Source organism: Bufo bufo, chromosome 4 (assembly GCF_905171765.1).
Source record: "Bufo bufo chromosome 4, aBufBuf1.1, whole genome shotgun sequence".
Taxonomy (NCBI): domain Eukaryota; kingdom Metazoa; phylum Chordata; class Amphibia; order Anura; family Bufonidae; genus Bufo; species Bufo bufo.
In genome coordinates this window covers 270,097,601-270,124,454 of record NC_053392.1, presented here as the reverse complement: position 1 = coordinate 270,124,454, position 26,854 = coordinate 270,097,601, and the positions used below count along the sequence as shown (strand labels likewise).

The 26,854-nt window shown below is 40.6% G+C and overlaps 1 protein-coding gene across 16 annotated transcripts in view; it reads left to right on the top strand.

The window, feature by feature from the left end:
* The window catches only part of DST (dystonin), a 572,762-nt gene that overhangs the window by 377,018 nt on the left and 168,890 nt on the right, over positions 1-26,854 (top strand). For 12 of the 16 annotated variants that reach the window (XM_040428593.1, XM_040428583.1, XM_040428579.1 and 9 more), the window contains 5 exons: positions 6,484-6,572; positions 7,835-7,970; positions 8,673-13,280; positions 14,652-14,792; positions 15,701-15,907. In XM_040428593.1, coding sequence (XP_040284527.1) covers positions 6,484-6,572; positions 7,835-7,970; positions 8,673-13,280; positions 14,652-14,792; positions 15,701-15,907 — 5,181 coding nt within the window. The remainder of the gene's footprint in view (positions 1-6,483; positions 6,573-7,834; positions 7,971-8,672; positions 13,281-14,651; positions 14,793-15,700; positions 15,908-26,854) is intronic. The other 4 variants (XM_040428594.1, XM_040428595.1, XM_040428596.1 and 1 more) reach the window with 1 other exon arrangement.

Sequence of the window (26,854 nt, the reverse complement as noted above, 5' to 3'; positions counted from 1 at the left end):
TCCAGTAACACCCAGCCCCACTCCCATGACCACATTCTGGAGTGCATTTGTACAAACCCTGCCCACGTTATGGTCAGCCACATTCCTTTCCAGGGACTGTTGGCAACTCTGAGTTATCCAATAATTAAGCAGAATTATAACAGATCTAGGACATTACATTTTAAACAGTTATTTAAAGCATTTGGAGGCTATGAACTGTGAATTATTATAAACCATCTGCTGAATCCAATACATCTGCAGTCTAAATCATAGGAACATTTGCTCAAGTACCCATATAGAATAAAAAAGTAAAACAAAAAGAAACACTGAAAAAGTTTTATAAACAGAAAACCTCATTGTAAAAATGTCCTAAAGGACTTATACATGCACTACAAGGTCCTCCTTCTGTAAGCTATAATTGGGTGCCACTGCAAAGAGTGCTCCTTGCTTTGGTCGATCCTGAAATCCTTAGTCCACCTGTGGATTTCAATGGGTACTAGGTAATAGTGCTGCTCTTCTGACATAAGCTCTCAGCAAACCAAACCATTGTGTAATAAAATACAAACTACAATAAAATGTTTTAAAAATCCTGTTATGATGTGATTTCTTTACCAGTGCTAATAAATGACACCATGCAGTGCAACACATTTGCTATTATTATGTTTGAAAGGTTTTCTTTTTGCTTTTATCTGAATAGCTTTTCTCACTGTTCTGTGGTTACAATTTTATACTTCAATTACCCTCAGAAAATTGTCAATAGGTAGTCATTTTCTTGTCATGGTATAACTGCAGCAACTATCTAAGGAATGAACCACAGAAGCACGGAAAATGTCATAATGAATGAACTATCTGTACTCGTAGTAATTTAACTAGTACTGAAAAGCGTTCTCTCAGCAATGTGTTACATGAACATATCACTTCATAAAACTTGCTTGTTCCCTGCTTGTTACTCATAAAGCGGTACACAGTTTGCAGCTCGGAAACATCATTGGGTTGTAATACTATATCCAGATGGACAAGAAAACACTACTTAAGTCAAGAAGCCTCAGAATCATTTTGACTCTCAGTGCTGCATCACCCAAAATATATTTACTTTATGTGTGGACCACCTGCATAGATATGATAATTGTGAACGCAGCAGTGTTGCAGACAATGGCCCAGATTTACTAATTCTCAAGATGGCGTAAACTTATACAGGCTGTGAAGCCTGCATCAGATTTATCAGTGTCTCAAGCTGGATGATAAATCTGGTGTAGGAATAGACACTTTTTTCTGATCCTACACCAACCATTTGTTGGAGATAAAATATAAGAACTTGAAAGATGTGGGATTTTTATTTTCTTTCTGATTTTGGGACACCTTCATCGTGTCATTAAGTGTTTCCATGACAACAAGGCACATCCGATTTCTAATTCTTAAAGGGATTCTGTCATGAGATTTTACCCCTATAACCTAAACATATGCTTATGTCCGGAGTAATAGGAATAATCCTAAACTGGCCTTATTAAACTTCACTGTGGCTCTATTTGCCCAAAAAACCTGTCAATCACTCACTTAAGGTGCCCAAGGAGAGGTCCGTTAATACAGGGTGCCCAGCCGCACCCCTTGCCGCCCGGTGCCCAGCGCTGCCTTCTGCGCCGCCTTCTTTGTTGAGCGAAGTGCGCATGCGCCGGCCTGATGCGCATGCGCACTTCGCTCAAGAAGCCGCTGCCAGGAGTCCCCGGCGCATCAGGCTGAGCCTAGTGTGCAGGCGTGGGATCTGGCAGAGGGACGGGTAGGATTGCGGTGGCGGCGCTGAGCTGTAGAAGGCGGCGCAGAAGACAGCAAAGGCGGCGCTGGGCACCGGACGGCGAGGGGTGCGGCCGGGCACCCTGTATTAACGGACCTCCCCTTGGGCACCTTAAGTATGTGATTGACAGGTTATAAAAACCTGTTTTTTGGGCAAATAGAGCCACAGTGAAGTTTAATAAGGCCATCTTAGGATTATTCCTATTACTCCGGACATGAGCATATGTTTAGGTTATAGGGGTAAAATCTCATAATAGAATCCCTTTAAGATTAGTTACAGTGTTCTGCTTACACTGTGTTATCCCCTATTAAAGCCATTTAAAAACATAAAAACATTTATGGGGCACATTTATTAAGGCCGGTTTTAGACACCGGTCTTAATATCCCCTATCTTAATATCCCCATGCCACTCAAAAGAACATCAGTGGGGAGCACTAGTGTAGCATGCATGGTTTTCCCTAGTATTGTAATCACTACTAAAGAATGCAGGTTATACCTGACTACTTCATTAAAGGGACTCTGTCAGCATATACCTTGATATAAATCCACCTGCCATTGGAGATGTGCATTGAGCAGCTGAATCTAACCCAATTTGTCCGGTGTAGATCCGTGGTGCCAATCCAGAGATATGAGCGGTTTTATATTGTGCTAATTATCCCCTTGGTGCAACAAGGGCATTGCCATTACATCTCGTTACACCTGGATCTCCAGTCAGTGAATGCGGCCCCCTTTCACCGCGCTCTATCACTGTGAGTGCCAGGCAGGCAGTGTTAAGGTAATCTCATCTGGCCCTGAAATCTCACAGCAATGCGTGCGTCTCTTTGTACAATAATGAAGTTTACCAAGTGGATGGAGCCTTTTCTGCATGTGCATCAAGCCATAGTCCTTGAGCAGGGATATGTTTGTGGTTTTTTGAAACATGTGGGTCCATTTTAATCATCATTCTTGCAGCTGTGAATGGTATTTTTAATATGAATGAATAAAAGGATCTGTTTTTATGAAGAAGTGCTGGAAGTATGTTATGCACAACTGACTGGTTCTCCAGGTGCAAGAGCAACACCCGCGTTGCACCAAGGGTCTAATTAGCATAATATAAAATAGTTCATATCTCTGGATTGGCACCATGGATGTACATTGGACAAATTAGATTAGATTCAGCACACCCTCCCTTGGCAGCTGGATTTATATCAAGGTATGTGCCGACAGATTCATGTCTTCTACAACCTGCATTCTTTAGTAGTGTGTACAGTGCTTTGGAATACAATGCATGCTACACTACTGCTCCCCAACGATGTTCTTTTGAACTGAATATATATAAAGGTATGTGCTGACAGATTCCCTTTAAAGTTTAAAATTAGACTTCCTTTTTAACACAAAAAAAACCTAGAAAAATACATGGTGGCTTTTCAAATAATAACATAGAAAACGTGGTTCCAAAAATGGAGATGACTCATCACCTTCTATAGGAAAGTGTTTGGGCCATAGTCTAAGATCTGTGCAGTGCTTACTGTGCAGTGAGGGGGAGGACGTGAGATGGGACTTCCGTTGTCAGAGGCGGATCCTGTGATAGTATTATGATGACTATACAAAACGTCTATTCACAAAGTTGAAAGTGTCGGCTTATTGTGAGACTCAGTAGTCACCACAAATTCTGCTTCATTTCAGGATGATTTTTAAATATAGATAATGATAACATGAAAATGAAAATATGTTTAACTTAAAAACTTTCAAAAACAGTCATCTTCTGATATACTGTATTCTGCAAATAAAAGACTAATGCATATGTAAAGGGGCTACATATTTACAAGGACACTTAACCTGAAACAAGGGAAATTAAGGGACGGTCACAAGCTCCCTTTTTTGGCTTGAGTGACCAAGTCAAACAGCCAAAATTTTTAAGCATAACTTTGGAAAATGAAAAATGAAACATAGAGATTTTTAGTTATATATTCTATCTCAGAATACTAATATAAATACCTTAATGTTATTTAATGTAAAATGGTGGTAATAAAACAATATAAAAGTGCAATAGCACCCAAAAAAAAAAAAAAATCAGAGGCACCTAGTTTTGCATGCATTCTAAGAATTTGCAGAAAACCTTGACTAAGGAAGTAGATTGTAAATGTCAGTAAACCCAGGCCTCAGAGTTTAGGTTAGTATTATGAGCAGGCTCAGACTAGCCCACAGGGGAACATGTGAATCCCCTGGTGGGCCCCTGAGCAAGTCCCAGTCCCCCACCCCCTGTACAAGTACATTGTATTGCATACAGATAGGCAACATACAGCATCTCAATGAGCCTATGCCTCCATATAAGAACTGGATTGATTATTTAAAAAGCTACCCAGTTTATTATTGCATCAGGTGGCTGAGTTGACTTCTAGACACTGAGGCAGACCAGCCACTATCTTCTTAAACCAGGGGCCCACCTACTCGATGTCGCTAAGGGGACCCTCATAATCAGTCATCTTGCAGCACCTTGCTGCCACCTACTGTTTTGTGTGTATGTGTTCAAAGCAAGAGCCCTGTTTCATGGCATGAACCAGTAAACAAGAAACAGTGTCTCCAGGTCAGAACAGTCTGAAGCGCAGGTTAAATAGCAGGTCACTACTAATAATAATGTGTAAGCCACAGGTTTAGGGACTTGCAAATGGGGTCAGGTAATACTTACATGTAGCTGTACAGTGGGACCCCAGAATGTATTTTACTAATGGCCCTAGGTACCCCAGTCCAACACCGATTATGAGATTCCCAGAGGTTACTTACAAAACATTAAAATAAACAGGCATAATACCTACTACTATTTTTCTTTCGTGTAATCCTATGAATATTCACCATGCGGTTGATGGACATCTTATCATATTTTCATTTCTGTCCATCTGAATTGATTTCTATAGAGTAGGTATATGCCAAAAGCTTTTCCTTAAAAGGATTCTCCAGGATACACATATTGATGACCTATCCTCAAAATAGATCATCAATATGAGATTGGTTGAGGTCTGATACCCATTACTTCAACGAATCCGCTGTTTCGGGCTGCAGCAGAAGGCTTCGTACACTGTATAGATTCCAGCACTGTCATATTGAAGCTCAGCTCCTGTTCACTTGAATGGGAGCTGAGCTGCACAATCCTGGCATGGCAACTACAGAGTTTATGTAGGTGTCTGCTTTCAGCTCAGTATAGAAGTAGTGATGTAGAGTCGCACTCACCAGATCTTGCGGTCATCCGGAATGCAACAGCCTGCCTGGAGCCCTAGATCCATAACGGCTCCTATACGTATAGTCCAATAAGAGATAATGGAGGCAGCATGTCCGGTGAAAAAATCCCTTTATTGGGAACTGCTTACATGAACAGACGTGTAAAAAAGGTTGTTACGTTTTGGCTAACACATAGCCTTTATCAAACAGCTCAGTTCACTGTATAGTCTCCGACGCCGTGGCAGCCCAAAACAACTATCTGATATTGTTGACCTATCCTATGTATAGGATATCAGTATCCTTGGCGTGGATAACCCCATTTAAGTTATTGGTTTGGCAGGTTTATATTTGGATACAGTTTTTTCAAGGTATTGAATAATGGACCCTGTTGTCAAAAAGCATATACTATTGTACTTTTTACAGTAAGACAAAGTAGTCCATAATTGCTGTCCATTTTTATACAGAAATAGGGACATATGGTGCTCATAATTATTAAAGCTGTTGACTATGTGATATATATATATATATATGCCAAAGTTGCACCAAAATTATCATGCTATGTGTGCGGCATTTATATAAAAATAGGCACTCCGAGAAAAAAAATTCCCCTTTATTTATAAGTGTGCTGGCATTTCTAATTGTACTTAATAGTTTATTAATGTATTTTAAGCCTCCATTACTTTTGGCAGTAACATCATGTAACCCCTGATGAGACTTACTGGATCCCTCATCATGTGCTGTGTGGAAAGGACCATTTTCTCTATCTATTCCTAGAAGAGTCTCAGTGTCAGTCTCATAGGAAGGAATAGAGAAACTGACTAATGGCGGATTTACACTTCTCAGTTGTCGGGTTGATTATCGGGAACTAACATTACTATGAACGCTCATTGATGCAGCACTTTAAATCATCGTCTGGGGAGTAGATCGTGTTGTGTGAACAGTGATATGCTGCCCAGAATGAATGAATCTGTATGAAAGCAGTATATGGCAGATATATAACATGGTATATTAAAGGGGATGTCCAGGCTTTACTAAGTGAAGTCCTATGCTCAGATGGAGCACTGCATTGATGGGCGCTCTTTTTTGCAAGGTTAACAAAGTTGTGTAGTTCTAGCTCTGACTTCTGGTGACGGATTTACACCTGAACAGCTATTGGTCAGAGTTAGAAGGTTTTAGACTCCCCACAGATCAGCTAGTGATAGCCTATAGTGAGGTTAGGCCAATTAACCTATACAGGGCTAAGAAGTGCCAAGAATACTACAATAATTACAGCACTACGTGTTAATACTCAGTTATAATCTGCTTGAACTTTCTATTACTATGTCACATTTTCTACAGTTCATGTTACATCAAAAAGAGTGTGTTGAACCTGAGTTAATGAATTGAAAAGCAAAAATGTTGAAGAGTCAAAGAAAATGTTTTCCTGAATTACTGTAAATGTTACATTGCTATATGCATTTGATATCTGGTACAGAAATGTTACCTACGGTATATAATCCTCACATGTATATTTTATTTCAGATTTCCAGTGAAGAGATTCTGTCAAAGCAGGAAGAGATTTCGGATGCTGTGCAGACGTTACAATTGCTTTTAGCTAAGCACGGTGACAGGTATTGTACCAATTCCCTTTGATGTACATTTTTAATACATGTACAATTTATTGTAATTGACAAGACACTGGTCGGGGTTTGTAATCCTTTTCAAAATCTATCAAAATCTATTTATTCAGAGTTTTCTCCCTAGGACTCAATAATATACAGTTGCAAGAAAAAGTATGTGAACCCATTGGAATGACATGGATTTCTGCACAAATCCGTCCAGGCCCTGACGCAGCAAAGCAGCCCCAAACCATGATGCCCCCACCACCATACTTCACAGTTGGCATGAGGTTTTGATGTTGGTGTGCTGTGCCTCTTTTTCTCCATACAGTGTTGTGTGTTTCTTCCAAACAACTCAATTTTGGTTTCATCTGTCCACAGAATATTTTGCCAGTACTGCTGTGGAACATCCAAGTGCTCTTGTGCAAACTGTAAATGTGCAGCAATGTTTTTTTTTGGACAGCAGTGGCGTCCTCTGTGGTATCCTCCCATGAAATCCATTCTTGTTTAGTGTTTTACGTATCGTAGATATGGATGTTAGCATATGCCAGAGACTTTTGTAAGTCTTTGGCTGACACTCTAGGATTTCTCTTCACCTCATTGAGCAGTCTGTGCTGTGCTCTTGCAGTCATCTTTACAGGACGGCCACTCCTAGGGAGAGTAGCAGCAGTGCTGAACTTTGTCCATTTATAGACAATTTGTCTTACAGTGGACTGATGAACAGCAAGGCTTTTGGAGATACTTTTATAACCCTTTCCAGCTTTATGCAAGTCAACAATTCTTAATCGTAGGTCTTCTGAGAGCTCTTTTGTGCGAGGCATCATTCACATCAGACAATGCTTCTTGTGAAAAGCAAACCCAGAACTGGTGTGTGTTTTTTATAGGGTAGGGCAGCTGTAACCAACACCTCCAATCTCATCTCATTGATTGGACTCCAGTTGGCTGACACCTCACTCCAATTAGCTCTTGGAGATGTCATTAGTCTAGGGGTTCACATACTTTTTCCACCTGCACTGTGAATGTTTACATGGTGTGTTCAATAAAAACGTGCTAACATTTAATTCTTTGTGTGTTATTAGTTTAAGCAGACTGTGATTGTGTATTGTTGTGACTTAGATGAAGATCAGATCACATTTTATGACCAATTTGTGCAGAAATCTATATAATTCCAAAGGGTTCACATAATTTTTCTTGCAACTGTGGACTTCTAGAAAAATACCATAAACAGAACATGTCACATCATTTTATAGGTGGTTTGTTTAATTTTTCTCCAGAATGTCTGAAGAAGAAAGAGCAGAAACAGAAAATCAGATCAAAGCACTCCAAGAAAGCCACAGTCTGTTATCAAGAGAGTATGAAAGACAGCAACAAGAAGCCAAGGAGCTGGTAGCTAAACTGGTGGAAAAGAAGGTGACATCAGCAGAACAATTTGATCTGTTTCTATTGCAACCAATTTCCAAACTTTGTGTTATTTTTATTTTGCATGTAACTGGAGCAATGATAATGGGAGATAATTTTTGTAAATCAGTCAATGGAATAAGGCTTTGGGTATGTTGTTAGTTTAGTCAAGATAATGTTGTGCTGGCTTTAATATTCACAGTTCTTCTGGTCATGCTTTTCTGTGGTCTCATGTGACAAAAACTAGCAAAACATCACAAGTATTTTTATACCTGGTGGACTGCTATCAGTGGTATCATGCTTACTTCTTTATTAACAGAGTTTCTCTCATCAGGTGTGGTGTATACAGTGTGCTGTAAACATGACAAGCATGGGTTTCTTTGTGACATTTCTCCTAACCCTTCACTTGCATCAAATGGCATGGTGATTTGGTTTACAGGTGTAACTTAATCTACATGCTGTCATCACTCTTCTGACTAACACACACAATGTGACGTAAAGCTAAATTCTAGTTCACAGATGCATGCTGAGTTCAAAGCTTGTGCCACTTTTGCTGTCAAGATACTGACAAAAAATATTTTTACCTGAACTGCTTATACAGTCAGCTTGTTCTGTGTGTGGTAAGTATCTTCAGCATGTTGAGCACACTTTTTAAAAAAAATTTAAACTGGCAAAAAGTCGCCATACTTGCTAATATTTTTTTTTCTATTTCAGGTGGACAGAGTTGTGTCAGGGACTATTAATGAGGCAAATGGGAGAATTCTTTCCATTTACCAGTCTATTGTTGAAGGACTTGTTGATTATGAAACAGGAATTCTTCTACTTGAAGTACAACTTATAGTGTCTGGACTGGTTTGCCCACAGTTAAAGAGCTGCTTTGAAATTGAAGATTCTAAGAGTCATAATCTTATAGATGATCAAATTCAAGTGCGACTCCATGAAATATCTCATGCTAAAAGTGTGATTTTATCTCTCCCTCCAAGTGATTTACCTATAATCACAGCTTACAATGAAGGATTAATTTCAGAGACTGTAACAGTCAAAATGATCAACACTTTGCTTTCTTGTGGCTGTCTTCAACTTGCCACTACAGGAGAGCAACTCACTGTAAACAAGCTTTTCCAAAGGAATATTATTTCTACGTCAATGTTTACAAAGCTTATTGAGAGAGAGAAAATGGCCAAAGATTTCATTGATCCCATTACTGCAGAAAAGGTGACATTAGCAGACCTGTTCCAGAGGACTGTGACAGATGAGAAAACAGGAATGAGATTTCTTCCCGTTAACTCTGAAGATAAAGGTAAAATCACATTAAAATCTGGAAGGAAAATTAGTGTATTACGTGCAGCACATGAAGGAATTCTGGAACGAGAAATTATGTACAGGCTACTTGGTGCTCAGCTTTTCTCAGGTGGTATTATTGACCTAGACAGTGGAAATCAACTGACTTTGGAACAAGCTCAAGAACAAAGTATTATCGATCATGGAACAGTTTGTGGAATTTTAACCCAACAAGTTCAAAATGGTGGAATCCTTTGCCCATCTACAAGAAAATGTGTAACAGTAGATGAAGCTGTTCAGTGTAATTTAATATCATATAGTAGCGCATTAATGGTCCTAGAGGCACAAAGAGGTTTTATTGGACTAATATGGCCTGATACTAGTGAAATATTCCCCATATCAACATCTTTACAACAAGGATTAATTTCTACTGAGTTAGCGCAAAAGATCCTAAGCAACAGACACAAAATTGCTGCGTTATATATTCCTGAAACATCTAAGATTGTCCAATTAGATATAGCTGCTCAGTCTGGTATAATAGAAAAAAACACTGCATCCATCCTCAGCAGCTTGGAATTACAGGACAAAATGCCAAACATAGATGTTCTGGAACCAACCTGCAAGCATGGTCTAAAGTGGATATCTTCTTATGAATCCCACACAGCTCAAGTAAATGAAAGTTCTGAAAACAAATCAGAGGATGAACTGACACATAATCCAGAGCATACCAAGCAATTATTTATTTCTTATCTAATGGTAAATAGTTATATTGATGCAAATACAGGAGAAAGACTATTACTGTTCGATGGTGATCTTGATGAAGCTGCCAGTATGTTACTTGAGTCTGAACATATTGTACGTATATCATGTGGAAATGCAGGAGGTGCTACTGATATTGTTGGAGAAAATTTGCAGGATAATGAAACTGACCTGAGCCATGATGTACACAGGAATATAACTCAGTCTGGGAATGCATCACATTTGAACTCAAGCTTTGGAACAGAGAGCCTAAAAAATATTACAGAATGTCTTGATTTTATGGACAAAGTCAACAGCAAAGACCCTGAGGAGGTGATTTGTCAACCATTCAAAAATGTAGAAGACAATGAATTATCCAACGAGCATAAACTGCAGCACAAGCACACAACTGAAACACATGAAAAAATAGAATCTTTTCTTTTAAAAGATGTCATCATAGCTGATGTTCATCTCGGCAAACCGAGTAACACAATTATTGCTGTAGATGACAAGTACAACAGTTTAAATCAGGAAAATAATACTCTTAACAATTCTAGCGAAGACTGCCATCAGACTGGAGAAGTTTATAATTGTCCAAAAGACACTGTAACTACTTCAAACATCAGTCTTAGTGAAAGTCATACAGAAGACCCTGTTGTATCTTTTGGAGATCCATTTAGTGATCAAAAAATGCCAGCTAAAGAGCTTTGTGATAAACACCCTAACATGAGTGATTGTGCTGCTCCTCCATCTGAAACCAACTGTGATACACAGCCTAATGTGGGCCAAAATATTTCTAATGAGCTTTATGGATATTTTGAAAGCAGCAGTGACTCGGATATGTCTGATGCAAATTTTGAAAGTGAGGATGAAGTTGGCTATACTGATGAAAATAAGAAGACTTGGAAAACTATAGGAAATTGCATCATAGAAGACAGAACTCCTACCCAAAGTGATACAAGCTCAGATGAAGATATTTACTATTACACTGATAGTGATGTCGATAACACTGATATGTTACAAGGACGGCAATTTTTGGAAACCATAATAGAAGAAGATTCTGAAAGTAACTCCTGTTTGGATGACCAAGCTTCAGTTCATAGGGAAAAATCTTCTTTCCCAAGTAATTCAGTAGAGGAAAAATATGAGAGTAGTAAATATGAAGCGGCTGAAAAGGATGTGGCTGCTAACTTGAAGACTAAAGATAAAGTGACCATAGAGGAAGAGCCAGATGTGGAATACTGTGAGAGTAGTTTTAGTGAAACAGACATTGACTGTTTGGTTACTGATGACACCAACAGTGAAACAGGTTATCAAGCCACTGAAGAATATTCAGATGAATACTTTGAAGACAATGAAATTGATAGCAAAGCTGTTTTGTTTGATTTTGGCCATAGTGGCAATGAAAGAGGTTTCCACATTGAAAATGTCTTGTATCCACATCATGTCAATTCTGGAACTACTTCCAACACTGACATTCTTAGTCAATCTGATGAGCCTTTACACAGTCAAGGAGAAAGTGAGAATATCAATTTTGGCAATTTTAAGACATCCCTGAGCGAATCAGGTTTATTTGATGGAGAGCTTCTTGAAACTGGGGATAAGAATTTTATTGACAAGGATAATACTGAAACACCAGATTTAATTAACCTTAAAAATAAGAGCACAGAAGAAGGACTTGATGCTGAAGATGTTCCTGTTTGTCCTAAACTGTATAATAGCCTTGATTGTACAGATGATGATGATAGTGCTCCTTTTGAGCAGTGTACTGATCATAGTCAATCTCCAAAAGATAATCGAAATCTAAATCCTGAAAGCTTTCAAGCTGAGAAAGAGAATGCAAGTTATGAATGCAGTAACACAAACCTAAAAGCTGAAGATAATGAGCCTTTTCGTCAAAGCAATGATCAATGTGCTAATCAGGTTATGGAACACTTTACAACTGAAAGATCTACTGTACAATTCAAGAATGATTCTGAGTCCAAGACCGACTTAGACCTCAACTCAGAGAAAATGATTGAAAAGTATGCCTCCAGTAAAGGCAAAGCTGTTTTTGACACCACTGTTACCCAAACTGAAAATCATTGCTGTACAGAAGACATAGAGTCACCCAGCAAGACAGCACAGAAGGTTACTTCAGATTTACCAGATAACAGTACATGCTGTAGAGAGAAAAGTCTCTCTTCACTGGAAACTAATGACACTGAAACTTGCATAATTAAAATACAAGAGGGAAATAGTCATAGAGAAAGTATTGACAAACTTACATCAAAAAGTCCAATTCATATTGATAATCTGTGTGCCATTTTTGAATCATCTACCAGTAAAAGCACTAGCGATGATTTAGTAGTGACTACTGCCAGTGCTGTGCCTGAAATGGTACAAAATTCTAATGCACTTGGTATGGTAACAAGTAACAAAGGAGAAATGGATAATTTAACAACTTACCTCAAAGGTTGTGCACAAATTATGGATACACCTGATCACTTTGGTTATTCCAAACAAAGTATTTTGAGAGATGCCAGGAGCTCATGTAAAACAGAGGAGAACTTAGATGGTTATAGGAAAATTTTACCACAATTGTCTTGTGATGAGCGCAATCAAAGTAAAAACAATTCTGCTAAAGATTATATTCACACATTGGATCCAGTAAATACAGAAGCCAGAAGCAATAATGTATCCAAGGATATATTGGTTAAAGAAGGTGGAGACTATTTCGCACAAAAGTTTGGAAAAAATAATGAGCATTTAAAACTCCTACCAGACTTAGACCTTGTTAGTGTGAAGATTAAATCAGAAGAAAATAGAATAATGATTCATGGAGATAACTATCAACAAGGCAAACTTATTGACAATGACACAGTGTCATGTAATGTGGAAATGCTCCAAAATCATAAAACTTTGAGTACCTCATCCTTTTTAAGTGAACACAAAATGCTAGAGCCAAAACATCCAAAATTAATCCCTTCCCAGCTTGATCAAATCTTTCATGTTCCTCCAGACTCTGAAAAATCAAACAAATTTGAAGAACTTATAATTAACATGAATAAAGGTCTCTTTCCCAGTGAACTGGGCTTACCTTCTTCCATCCCTGAACAGATGAACAAGCAAATTCCTGAACAAAAGAAATCAAATTCCCCAGAATACCACTCTGACGATCCAGAAACCGTGAGAAAATTCTGCATTACAGAGCAACGATGTAATGATGTGAAATTACTGGATGAAAACCCTACCTCACAAAATATTTCAGTCTCAACTGCATTTAAAGTGGAGCAAAACGCAGGAGACAAAGCGGTTGATAAGGTGGGTTGATATTAAATCAAGTTAGCAGAGCATACTTTTAATCAGTTTACTATGATGACATTCAAAAAAGGGTTAGATTTTTATTTAATGACATATGGCATTGAGGGTTATAAATGTAACTTAAAGAGGACCTTTCACCATAATAAAACCTCTAAACTAACTATACAGATGCGTAGAGCGGCGCCCAGGGATCCCCCTGCACTTACTGTTATCCCCGGGCGCCGCTCCGTTCACCCGGTATAGCCTCCGGTATCTTCATAGTTAGGCTCCACCCAGGGGAACCTGCCGGCGTCTCATTCTCCTTTGCTGTAGCGCTGGCCAATCGCAGCGCTCAGCTCATTGCCTGAGAGAAAAAAACAAAACTCTCAGGCTATGAGCTGAGCGCTGCGATTGACCAGCGCTACAGCATAGGAGAAAGAGACGGCGTCAGGTTCCCCTGGGTGGAGCCAAACTATGAAGATACCGGAGGCTATAACGGGAGAACGGAGCGGCGCCCGGGATAATAGTAAGTGCAGGGGGATCCCTGGGCGCCGCTCTACGCGTCTGTATAGTTAGTTTAGAGGTTTTATTATGGTGAAAGGTCCTCTTTAAGGAGGTTAAACTTCAGAATAAGTAACTAGCTATCTTTTAAAAGTTTTTTTCCAGGCAAAACAAAAAGTGTAAAACTGCTCATCATGTTGAAAAAAAAAAAAAGATTCCCATTCACCTCCCCAAGCACATTGCTCTTTTGATGCTGCCCCGTCTCCAGTCTCTACTTCCTGGTCAAGCAATGACGTCTTCACCCAGGGGCATGTGACCAATTTATAAGCTTTATAAAGCAATAAATTCCCTTCATTTTCCACGACTGAGTGCAGTGAAAACAGTCCCCTTACTACAGTAGCAAACATATTAATAGCCACATGCAAACATTTGAAAAAATTTGTTTAATACTGCAGGAAGATATAGAGATTGGAGTGGTTAAGGTTCTACCAAATCACCCTTTGTTTTTTTTATGTGTATTTGAGCAGAAGACCTGAGTTAGCTGAAAAAGAATCATTGTTGGCTATGTGCATTAGACGCCCAGGTAAACATTGTGGTAGATAGGAAGTATATTCCTAGCATCCATACTGTAAGATATGGCTTAAGTGGTGAACTCAAATTTAGATTTTTAACACTGTATTGACATTCAGACCGCAACTTGAATACAGTTAAGGCTGTCACTCTTGTTTTTACTATAACACTTATCAAATTTTTCTAAGATGTCATTAATTCAAACCACTTTAAGATACAGCCAGTATATCTCCAAGTAAGAATTAACAGAGCTTCTAGATTTACTTAAGAATGTTATTTTAAAAATGAGATGCTATGACATACATTTCTTATTCACTTTAGGTAACTTTGACTTTGAATCAGTGTTGTCAGACATTAAATGGTCATCTGACTGTTGTTCAAAATCAGAAACTTCACTTGGATAATCTACCAGTCCTTGGTGATAACTTGGAAACATTAAAAATTCAGCTTGAGCACTTAGAGGTCAGTATTGGTACTGTTTTCTTTCTGCACAAATACATCTACTTTGTTTCTGTGATTGTGTGGGTTTACTGTGGAGCAGTAAAGCAGTGAGTGTTTAACTACACGTTTAAGATTTCACTAGACAAGAATTCAACATTCCTGAACTGTTTCAAATGTATTTCAACTTAGTGTGGTAAAGTGTTTAATAACGTATTAAAGTGTGATGAACAATGAATGTGATTCTTTAATATACTGTATTTGGGAAATATGGTATTTTTTTTAAATTAAGAAACTGTGGTAAACTCTCAGCTTAGCAACCCCTCTAACTGAGGGTTGCTAAGAGGTATCCATCTTCAGCATTCTACTAAATGCAGAAGATGCTGGATAACTGTATGATGCAGAGGCATGATTCTCAACCTGCCACAGATCTCCCATGCAACGATCTGTGCTGACAGTGAGTATATAGGAACATAGTACACTTATTGCTAGTGCTGATTACTGCAGGGATGCTCTGCTCCCTATCCTCCTAGCACTAAACTGAGGTGTTCTGGGAAGGTAGCAGGAAAGCATATCAAAACACATGCACATCACTACAAATCTCTAGGGTTTGCATGAATTCTGCACTATCACCAATGAGTTGTGTCCTCTACTGCAAAGCAGCTTCCCAAACATAATTAGAGCAGGGATTAATGGACAGAGATTATTTGTTAATGATAATCACAGTGGGAAAAAAGTCCAGTTTGCATGTAGATTTAAATAGAAAAATCAAGAGAACCGTAACCTTTAAAATAAGCAAATGTAACTGTGGCAGAGGGAAACTAAGAAAGGGGAGCAGTATGCTCATTCTTATTTCAAAAATAAAATAAAAATATATTTCTTGCATGTTACAGATTACATTTAAAGTAAATATTTTTTGTCCTTTCTTTTAGTCGTTTCAGTCAAGGTTGACTGCGTTTTCTGTTACACTGAAAAAAGATGTACAGTTCGCAGAGCAATTCTTAACCTCTGTTCCTGGTGACCTTCCAGGAGAGCATCTCAAGGAATTAAGTGAGAACTTAAAGAAAACCTTTGCTACAGTTTGTGAAGTGTCTTCAGATCGTGCTAAACAGATTGCATTTGCTGTGGATGCTGAAATGGTAAAGAGTATTTGAGTTGTTATTTCTAAGTCACTGCTTATTTGCTGCTTGTTTCTTTACTGAACTTTTACACCAATTGTCCCTTCTGCCACCAACAGTCTATCATTTTGCACTTGCTTAAAGGGATTCTGGCACCAGCGACCTCGTTATCCAACTTTTTGAATAGACACATAGCTGTGGTTCACCTGATAAAAATGCATTTTTTTTGTTGATCTAAGGCTCTGTTCCTGAGTTATGATACTTCTTAAAGGGAACGTGTCATGTTGAACTTGATGCCTGAGCTGAAGGCAGCATGCTGTAGAGCAGGAGATGAGCAGATTGTTATATCTTTGTGGAAAAAGATTCAGTATAGCTTGTATTTTAATCATTTAAATTCCTGCTCTTCCCTCTATGACAGCCTTCCCTCTATGACTGTGTATATTTACTACTCACAAAAAGTTAGGGATATTTGGCTTTTGGGTGATATTTATGGAAAAAGTAAAAAGTTCAGGAAAATAGAAAATTTGCCTGAATATAACGTTAAAACAAAATAATACATTTTTATTGTGTCAAATTACTAAAACTGAATCAAAACCTACCACTCTAAACTAGAGTAAATCAGGCTAGGATAAACTCCCAGTGCTGGAGGGGAGGCACTCAAGTTGATTGTATAATCTCTATCTTGAGACTGAGTGCCTCTCAGACCCTATCAACATAAGTAACACTGTATAAATACGTGTCAGGCTACAGAATTACAAATATGTTGCCACATATCAAGCAGGCGCTTGTATAGCTGCCTATTGAAGCCTAATAACAGGAGCTATTGTAATGAATGTCCAGGTTCACATTATTAGAACTAAAGGGACACACGAGACCCAGTAGTATTAGTGCCTCTCATTCCTGTAAAAACAGCCCTACGACTCATTCAACTGCTTATATTAAATTCTCAGGCTCTCAATGCCTTTCTGTGCGCTGGTAATTGCGCATTTCATCAGGAGCAGGCGAGCATTACGTGAGGTGTACAGCATTAAAACTCCACACAGAGTGGTGTGCGGAGTAGCAGAAACTCGACCCCCCCCCAGCGCACGCGGGCTCGGAGGACAGCCAGTCACAGCGGGGGGTATCTCCAGTCCCACCCGCTGCACTGCGTCCGCCACTTGTTTCATGTAGCGGTGATGAGTTGATGGGAAATCTAAAGGCGGCCTTAGCACGTCGTACATCTTAGAATCACTACAGGAGGGATTACATGTCAAGTAAGGTCGAATTGAAATTCTGACAGTCACAGCTCATTAGAACAATTAAGTACCACTGAGGAAGATGGGGGGAGCGATTTTATCAACCACTATTCAGACAGTATGGCAAAAGAATTTGCATGGCATTTTATATGTTGGGGATATGCCTATAATATAACAAATATCTCCAAACAATATAATCCATGCACACTAAAAGGCAGTTCAAATAGCACCTTAATAAGGGATGAGGCCAAAAAGACACGGATCACTCAATATAATAACACAAGTAGGAGATGGCATCATTTAGGCCCATTGGCTTCACGGTTTGCATCCTAAAGATCCACTGGGCCTCACTACACAATAGAATGGAGTCAACATCCCCTCCTCGTGTGGATAGTGTCACATTTTCAATCCTTTGAAATTTAACTATTTCACACCTCCCAGCATGACATTCACTCACATGTCGGGCTATTGATGTGTCTGCCTCATTTCTGATGTCTGAAAGGTGTTCCCCAATTCTTTTCCTGAACTCGCGTTTTGTCTTGCCAACATATTGCTTACTGCACACACAAGTAAGGAGATCACTCCTACCGTCTTGTAGTTCACAAACGATCTCAGCCCATATGTAGTACCTGCTAGTGAAATATTTGCCCTTCTTTATAAATTTACAAAACGTGCATGTACCACATGGGAATGCATTGAGGGCATCCAGATGGAAGATGACATGTTACTAGCAAGCCTGGACGTAGAAGCATTATATAGTTCTATTCCCCATGACAAAGGATGCGAGGCAGTGGTGAAGGTTTTGTGTGAGCGAGGTACCCACCTCCACATGCACAATGCGTTTGTTCTCCAATTGATGTCATTTATTTTGGAGCACAATACATTTCTCTTCAACAACAAGTTTTACCAGCAAACAAGGGGCGTGGCCATGGGGAGCCCATGCGTCCCCACCTTTGCTAATATATATCTAGGCAGGTGGGAACGTGAGATTGTTACTGGAGAGGCATTTAGAAAAGAAGCGTCATCAATTATAATGTGGATCAGGTACATTGATGACGTGTTCATTCTCTGGAAGGGGGATACTAACACGTTTGCATAATTTTTGGCCAAACTCAATGTTAACAATTGGGGCTTATTTGTCACATGTGAGACTCATCCATCGAGTATTACATCTTTGGATCTAACCATCTATAAGAGAGAGGATGGTGTCCTGGGCACGAGACTATTCCGAAAAAAGACAGCCACTAAAAGTCTTTTGGGATGGAAGAGCTGTCATCCATTACCCCTGAGACGTGGTATCCCCAAGGGCCAGTATTTGAGACTGAGACGTAACTGCTCGACCTTACGGGATTTCCAGGTGGCGGCCGCAGATTTGCGGCAGAGATTTACATTTCAGGGGTACCCTGACAGGGTTCTGAAACAGGCGTATCAACATGCCCTTAATCAGGAGAGAGCATCTTTACTGCACCCGTGGGTAAGGGATGAATCATCTGAACAGATCCTCATCATAGGCAACTTTGATGACTCATATGAGGCTGTAAGGGGGGTGCTGTCTGAATTTTGGGGTATTCTACGTGCTGATCCAGGTGTTGGACATCTGGTTGGAGAGAGACCAGCTATCACATAATGACGAGGCCGTAACATCAGAGATCGCCTGGTGCATAGCTTCTTTCAACTGGCTGTAGCCAGTAGCAACTGGCTACAGAATCCTCTAAAGGGCACGTTCAGATGTGACAAGTGTATTGCCTGCAGCTCCATTAAGAAGGGTAGCACTTTCATAAGTACATCCACGGGCTGGTCCTATGGGATCAGAACATTCATCAACTGTAAGACCATGGGACTGGTGTATCTTGCTACCTGCACATGTGGGGTGCAATATGTAGGCAAGACTCTGAGAGAGTTCAGGCGGCGCATAGGTGAACAACTTGGTGATATATGTAAAGAGGCGGATACCCCAATCGCGTGTCATATCACTGAATGTCATTTGAATGATACAGCCACCTTAAGCTTCCAAGGTGTTGAAGTGGTCAGACCATCGCCCAGAGGGGGTGATATGGATAAGCGTCTGCTTCAGAAAGAGGCCCAATGGACCTTTCGTCTTAAAACAGTACGTCCGGATGGTCTCAATGGCCACATTTCATATAGTTGTTTCTTGTAATATTTCAGTGGATGTGTAGCCACCTCTGTCATTTCATGGTTGGGCCTTGGATGGACTTAGATCCATCTGAGTACCCAATGTATCCCCAAATAAATTATGAATCTAGGGTGGCTGATTCAACAATTCTTGTTGTACTTTCATAAAGTCTAGTTCCAACTGGTAAATTATATTATTGAGAGCAATGATATCTGTATATCGGGGCGCCAAGTGACGCTTCTAGAAGTAGAATCATTGTCTCATACTAGACTTTGTCTACAGGGCCTGCACAACCTAGTCCCCTGTTGGGACATGTGTTTTTATGTGGCCCTCATTATTTAATATTATGTGGCCGATCGAGGATATGTTATGAGCCATATTAGCATAGGTCATTCTATTTTTCCCTTTTTAGGGACCTGGTTTCATATTGCCCCCAGTGTTGGGATCGCCTGATAAATAATAAAGTCTGCCGCATGAGATCCCTGTGATACATAGGTTTGATCCCTGTACATACAGACCGGCTTCCATGAGATGCAGCTGACGTCTGCCCGGGGGAGTGTCTCAGTGAGCGCTCCTGCCTGCCGAGCAGTGGTCAGCTGATTGAATATGCCGACTGCTAGTGGGTGGAGCCACTTTGTTAAAGCACTCGGAATTTGGTGGCCGTTTACGGACGCACAATTGCCGGGAGCATTGCCACATGTGAGTGGTGATGTGCTCGCTATGTCTGTTTGTCTGTCTCAATGATACAAAGTAATATTGACACTAGTAGTAATTAGGCTCCTGAGGAGGTAGTGTTACCGGAAACGCGTTGAGCCAGTGTTGAGCTACAGCCAGTGTTAGCAGACGAATCATAGATGTACTGTATTAGACAGTGTCAGTTAGTTTTTAATGCAAGTAGTGAGTGAGTTCAGTATTGTAGCAGGGGTGTTGGAGGAGAGGTAGCCTATTTGACAATGTGCTGAATATTACTAGGAATATCCTATCCCACTATTATTGATCCTCACTATCGATATTATACTGGAGCTACATTTTTCCATATCACAAATATCCAGTGTGATTCTAGTATTCACCATAGGATGCTCCCAGCAGCAGATATAGGAGTTAATGTAGTTGCGTTCACACATATGTATTCAGCTGGATAATCAAATAGTACTGTGATAGCTCCATGGTATAATATTGGACAACAATATATTCTAAGTGTAGTTTCCCCTATTTTAAGTAACAGAATAAAGTTGGTTTGTTATTTTTATTTTTAGCGTCCCTATAAATACTGTGATTCTGAATTGTTGGTGACGTAATTGTGAATATCTATCAATAATTACGGTGAAATATTTCTAAGGCTACTTTCACACTGGCTTTTCTGGGTCCGCTTGTGAGATCCATTTCAGGGCTCTCACAAACGACCCAAAACGGATCAGTTCAGACTTAATGCATTCTGAATGGATAAGGATCCATTCAGAATGCATCAGTTTGGTCTCCGTTCCGCCTCCATTCCGCTCTGGAGGCGGACACCAAATGCTGCTTGCAGCGTTTTGGTGTCCGCCTGACGATGCGGAACCAAACGGATCCGTCCTGACTTACAATGTAAGTCAATGGGGACAGATCCGTTTTCATTGACACAATATGGTGCAACTGAAAGCGGATCGGTCCCCCATTGACTTTCAGTGTAAGTCAGGACGGATCCGTTTTGACTTAGACTTTTTTTTTTTTTAAGAATAATGCAAACGGATCCGTTCTGAACGGATACAAGAGTTTGCATTATCGGTGCGGATCCGTCTGTGCAGATACAAAACGGATCCGCACCGAACGCAGGTGTGAAAGTAGCCTAAGCCACGATTCAGCTGGTTTTGGGGCTTGGTACAGACTGTGGACTAAATGGTCCCGTATGTTGTGGCTTCGCCAGTAAGTGATAAAGGGGTATTCCGAAAGTATTGGTCTAATATCCAGATCAGACTTTAGGATGCCCCAATATGATGAAATTATCTCCCTAATTTCTTGATGGGATCTATCATAGGTGCCAATAATTCTACAGACTTTATCTTCCATTCTCGGTTTCGGACACAGAAGTTGCTCGCGATTGCTACACAATGCATGTTGGTATGCGCTTTTTAACATTTTCTGCGGGTAGCCACGATTTTGAAAACGAATTTGCAGGACACGGGCTACCACCTTGAAATCAGGCAATTCTGAGCAGTTTCTCATGGCTCTCAGGTACTGCCCTTTGGGTATGCCCTTTTTAAGGGCTATAGGGTGGCCACTGTCCCATTTAAGGAGGTTATTGGTCGCCGTGGATTTTCTAAAAACATTTGTCACTATTCTCCCAGAGTTGTTTAGTGTAATTGAGAGATCCAGGAATGATAGTTGTTTGGCCTCTATTGTGGAAGTGAAGTCTAATCCAAGTTGATTCTCATTCAATTTGGCTACAAATTGATGGAATTCGGCCTCCTGCCCTCTCCAGAGAATGAATACGTCATTGATAAACCTTATCCATAGTATTATCGATGATGTAAACCGTTCCATGGCATCCAAAAAATGACCTAATTTTCCCACCAGCCCATGAACAGGTTGGCATAAGTCGGGGCACATGGGCTCCCCATTGCCACACCCCTGAGCTGGTGGAAGATTTGGCCTGCAAAAATGAACACATTCCATGTTAAAATGAACATGATTAGTTCCATAAGGAATGTTCCCCCCTTTGTTGAAAGAAGAACCGTGTGGCTTGGCACCAGTGGCGTACCTACCATATAGGCAGACCACGCAACTGCTATGGGGCCCTTGAGGAATGGGGGCCCGCAGTGGAGGAGAGTCCCCGCTCCTGTCTATCTTCCTAACTGTCTCCCGTCTGCTAGCCCCGCCTCCTAGCCCCGCCTCCCACCTGCTAGCTCCCCCTCCCGCCTGTTACACAACCCCACCAGTAATGAAGTAAGTGACCACTAGTAGGTGAGGACAGTGCAGAGGTGTATGTGTGTGTGTGTGTGGGGGGGGGGGGGGCACTCAGCTTTCCCAGGCTATTCCTCTGCACATAAGCCATTTCAGAACAGGAGGAAAGCTGGTTGCCACTACCATATGTAATGTGACTCAGCTTTCCTGATGTTCTGCATGACACAAGTGCAGAGGCATGAGAAGATATGAGGGTAGGTGGGAGTTATGCTAATCAGCTTTCTCAGACTATTCTCATGTCTCTCCACATGTGCCATGCAGGACAGCAGAAAAGCTGGGTGCTATTACATCATGTAATGTCACTCAGATTTCCTGCTATCCTGCAAGGCATGGATGCAGATAAGAACATGGAAAGGCAGGGGGGAGGGGTTCACTCAGCTTTCCCAGAGACTCATGTCTCTGCACATGTGCCATGCAGGATAGCAAGTAATGTCAGGGTCTCCCAGCTGTCCTGCATGACACAGAGGATGGGGGGCACTCACTTCATCAAACTTTTCTCATATGCATGTGCCATGCTGGACAGCAGGAAAGTTCGGTGGTATTATATCATGTAATGCCCCAGATTCTTGTCAATATATGCTGAACACCGCCAGAACCTACCAGATCCCATTCACTATAATGGGTTTGTTGGGTTCCAGTGTGAGTACTGCCATTTTGTAGATCAAAATACTGCTGCATGAGGTGGGGCAGGGGAGAAGGTAGGGAGGGTAGTGAGAGGAGCCAGGGTGCATAGTGGGAGGGACTAGGAACGGGCATGGGGGCCCAATTTAAATTCTTGCTATGGGGCCCAATGATTTCTGTGTACGCCCCTGCTTGGCACCCTTTGTCGTAAGGGATGGAGCTTTATAAAGCTTCAACATCCAGGCTTGCCAGCCAGGTGCCCACCTCACACTGAATCCCATACAGGCGTTTCAGGATATTCATTGTGTCCCTCACATAAGATGGGAACCCTTCCACGAAAGGTCTTAAAGGGAACCTGTCACCAGGATTTTGTGCATAGAGCTGAGGACATGGGTTGCTAGATGGCCGCTAGACATTCGCAATACCCAGTCCCCATAGCTCTGTGTGCTTTTATTGTGTAAAAAAAACGATTTGATACATATGCAAATTAACCTGAGATGAGTCCTGTCCCTGAGATTAGTCAGGGACAGGACTCATCTTAGGTCTGTTCCATTTCGGGGAATAACCGAGTTCCCCACCAAATTTCACATTGCTTTTGCTCAGACCTCCCACTGTCAATGCAGATCATCTTATTCCCCATCCCAAACCAGCCCCTCCCCCGCCCCAATGATGGTTATCCCGGTGGGTACCTTGCACGGACTCCCCCCAAGTAAGGCTTTTGATACTGTCCCACATAGAAGGCTTATCAATAAATTGCAGTCTTTGTGCTTGGACTCCCATATTGTTGAATGGATTAGGCAGTGGCTGAGGGACAGACAACAGAGGGTTGTAGTCAATGGAGTATATTCAGACCATGGTCTTGTATAGCTTGGAGGAAAGACGAGACAGAGGGAATATGATAGAAACTTTTAAATACATAAAGGGAATCAACACGGTAAAAGAGGAGAGAATGTTTAACCCCTTAAGGACTCAGGCCTATTTCACCTTAAGGACTTGGCCATTTTTTGCAAATCTGACCAGTGTCACTTTAAGTGCTGATAACTTTAAAACGCTTTTACTTACCCAGGCCGTTCTGAGATAGTTTTTTCGTCACATATTGTACTTCATGACACTGCTAAAATTGGGTCAAAAAATATTTTTTTTTTGCAAAAATACAAAATTTACCAAAAATTGGGAAATATTTGCAAATTTCCAAGTTTCAATTTCTCTACTTCTATAATACATAGTAATACCTCCAAAAATAGTTATTACTTTACATTCCCCATATGTCTACTTCATGTTTGGATCATTTTGGGAATGATATTTTATTTTTTGGGGATGTTACAAGGCTTAGAAGTTTAGAGCAAATCTTGAAATTTTTCAGAAATTTTCAAAAACCCAATTTTTAGGGACCAGTTCAGGTCTGAAGTCACTTTGCGAGGCTTACATAATAGAAACCACCCAAAAATGACCCCATTCTATAAACTACACCCCTCAAGGTATTCAAAACTGATTTTAGAAACTTTATTAACCCTTTAGGTGTTCCACAATAATTAATGGAAAATAGAGATACAATTTCAAAATTTCACTTTTTTGGCAGATTTTCCATTTTAATAATTTTTCCCAGTTACAAAACAAGGGTTAACAGCCAACCCAAACTCAATATTTATGGCCCTGATTCTGTAGTTTACAGAAACACCCCATATGTGGTCGTAAACTACTGTACGGGCACACGGCAGGGGGCAGAAGGAAAGGAATGCCATACGGTTTTTGGAAGGCAGATTTTGCTGGACTGTTTTTTTTGACACCATGTCCCATTTGAAACCCCCCTGATGCAACCCTAGAGTAGAAACTCCAAAAAAATGGCCCCATTTTAGAAACTACGGGATATGGTGGCAGTATTGTTGGTACTAGTTTAGGGTACATATGATTTTTGGTTGCTCTATATTACACTTTTTGTGAGGCAAGATAACAAGAAATAGCTGTTTTGGCACCGTTTTTATTTTTTGTTATTTAGAACATTCATCTGACAGGTTTGATCATGTGATATTTTTATAGACCAGGTTGTCACGGATGCGGCAATACCTAATATGTATACTTTTTTTATTTATGTAAGTTTTACACAATGAATTCATTTTTGAAGCAAAAAAAAATCATGTTTTAGTGTTTCCATAGTCTGAGAGCCATAATAATTTTTGCGGAATGAGATGACGGTTTTATTGACACTATTTTGGGGTGCGTGTGACTTTTTGATCGCTTGCTATTACACTTTTTGTGATGTAAGGTGACAAAAAATGGTTTATTTAGCACAGTTTTTATGTTAAATTTTTTACGGTGTTCATCTGAGGGGTTAGGTCATGTGATATTTTCATAGAGCCAGTCGATACGAACGCGGCGATACCAAATATGTATACTTTTTTTTTATTTATGTAAGTTTTACACAATAACAGCTTTTTTAAAACAAAAAAAATGATGTTTTAGTGTCTCCATATTCTGAGCCATAGTTTTTTTTATTTTTTGGCCGATTGTCTCAGGTAGGGGCTCATTTTTTGCGGGATGAGGTGACGGTTAGATTGGTACTATTTTGGTGGGCAAACTCCTTTTTGATCGCTTGCTGTTGTACTTTTTGTGATGTAAGGTGACAATTTTTTTTTTATTTAGCACAGCTTTTATTTTTTATTTTTTACGGTGTTCATCTGAGGGGTTAGGTCATGTGATATGTTTATAGAGCCTGTTGATACGGATGCGGCGATACCTAATATGTATACTTTTTTTCCCCCTATTTTTTACCAATTAGTTTTTTACTTTATTTGGGGAAAATGACGTTTTAGTTTATTTTTACTTGAAACTTAATTTTTTGGGGAAAAAACTTTTTTTTTTTAACTTTTTTTTTCACTTTATTTTTTGTCCCACTTTGGGACTTGAACTTTTGGGGGTCTAATCTTTTACAATGTATTCCAATACTTCTGTATTGGAATGCATTGGCTGTATGAGTAATACTGTGTGTATTACTCATACAGCTTCCGGCCTGTGAGATCCAGGGGGCTGGATCTCACAGGCTCTTCACTGGAAGGCAGCGCGATGCCTTCCTTAGGCATCGCGCTGCCTTCCATGCCATCGGGTCCCCCCCACAGCCCCATGGGGACCCGATGGCACCGCCGACTACCGCCGCCCGCACAATAAAAAGCCGCAAACCGCAGGTCTGAATTGACCTGCGGTTTGCGGCGATCGCCCCCCCCCCCTGCGCATTTAGCCGTGGTTCCTGCTCAATGATTTGAGCAGGCACCGTGTTCCGATCACCGCCCTCCGGGCGGCGGTGATCAGAGCAACACATGACTGCAGAAGTGGTAGCTGCAAATACAGTGAAGGAGTTTAAGCATGCATGGGATAGGAATAAGGCCATCCTTCATATAAGATAGGGCCAAGGGCTATACATAGTATTCAGTATATTGGGCAGACTAGATGGGCCAAATGGTCCTTATCTGCCGACACATTTTATGTTTCTATGTAAGTAGTATGGGATTGTTACTGTACCATTAAAAAAGTGTAGGGCAGCTCTGTATTGACTAGACACACCTGCCACACTATAACACCACCACCAAAGGCTCGTCTGGTGACAACAGTGGCTGATGCATAGCACTCTCCTTGACATCTCCAACATCGTTGGCAGCCATCATTTCTGCTCAGTGTGAATCGACTTTCATCAGTGAACAGCACTGAGGCCCACTGGTTCCTCGTCCAGCGCAAATGCTCAAGACGAAGACACTTGTGCCTGGTGGTGTGGTCAGGTACCCTTGCAGGTTGTCTAGCATGCAGATCACGCTGATGTAAACATTTTCGAATGGTCTGACATGAAACTTGGGTGCCTCTCACCTCCCTTAAATGTGTCTGGAGTTGTGTGGCATTCATCATCCGGTTCCTAGGGCATTGTTCACAGTGAAGCGGTCATTAGTGTGGGATGTGTCCAAAGGATGTCCACGTCTATGCCATTCTGTGACTCTTCCAGTCTGTCTGTATCTCTGTTGCAACCTGCTGATGACACTCTAAGCTCAGTGGCCA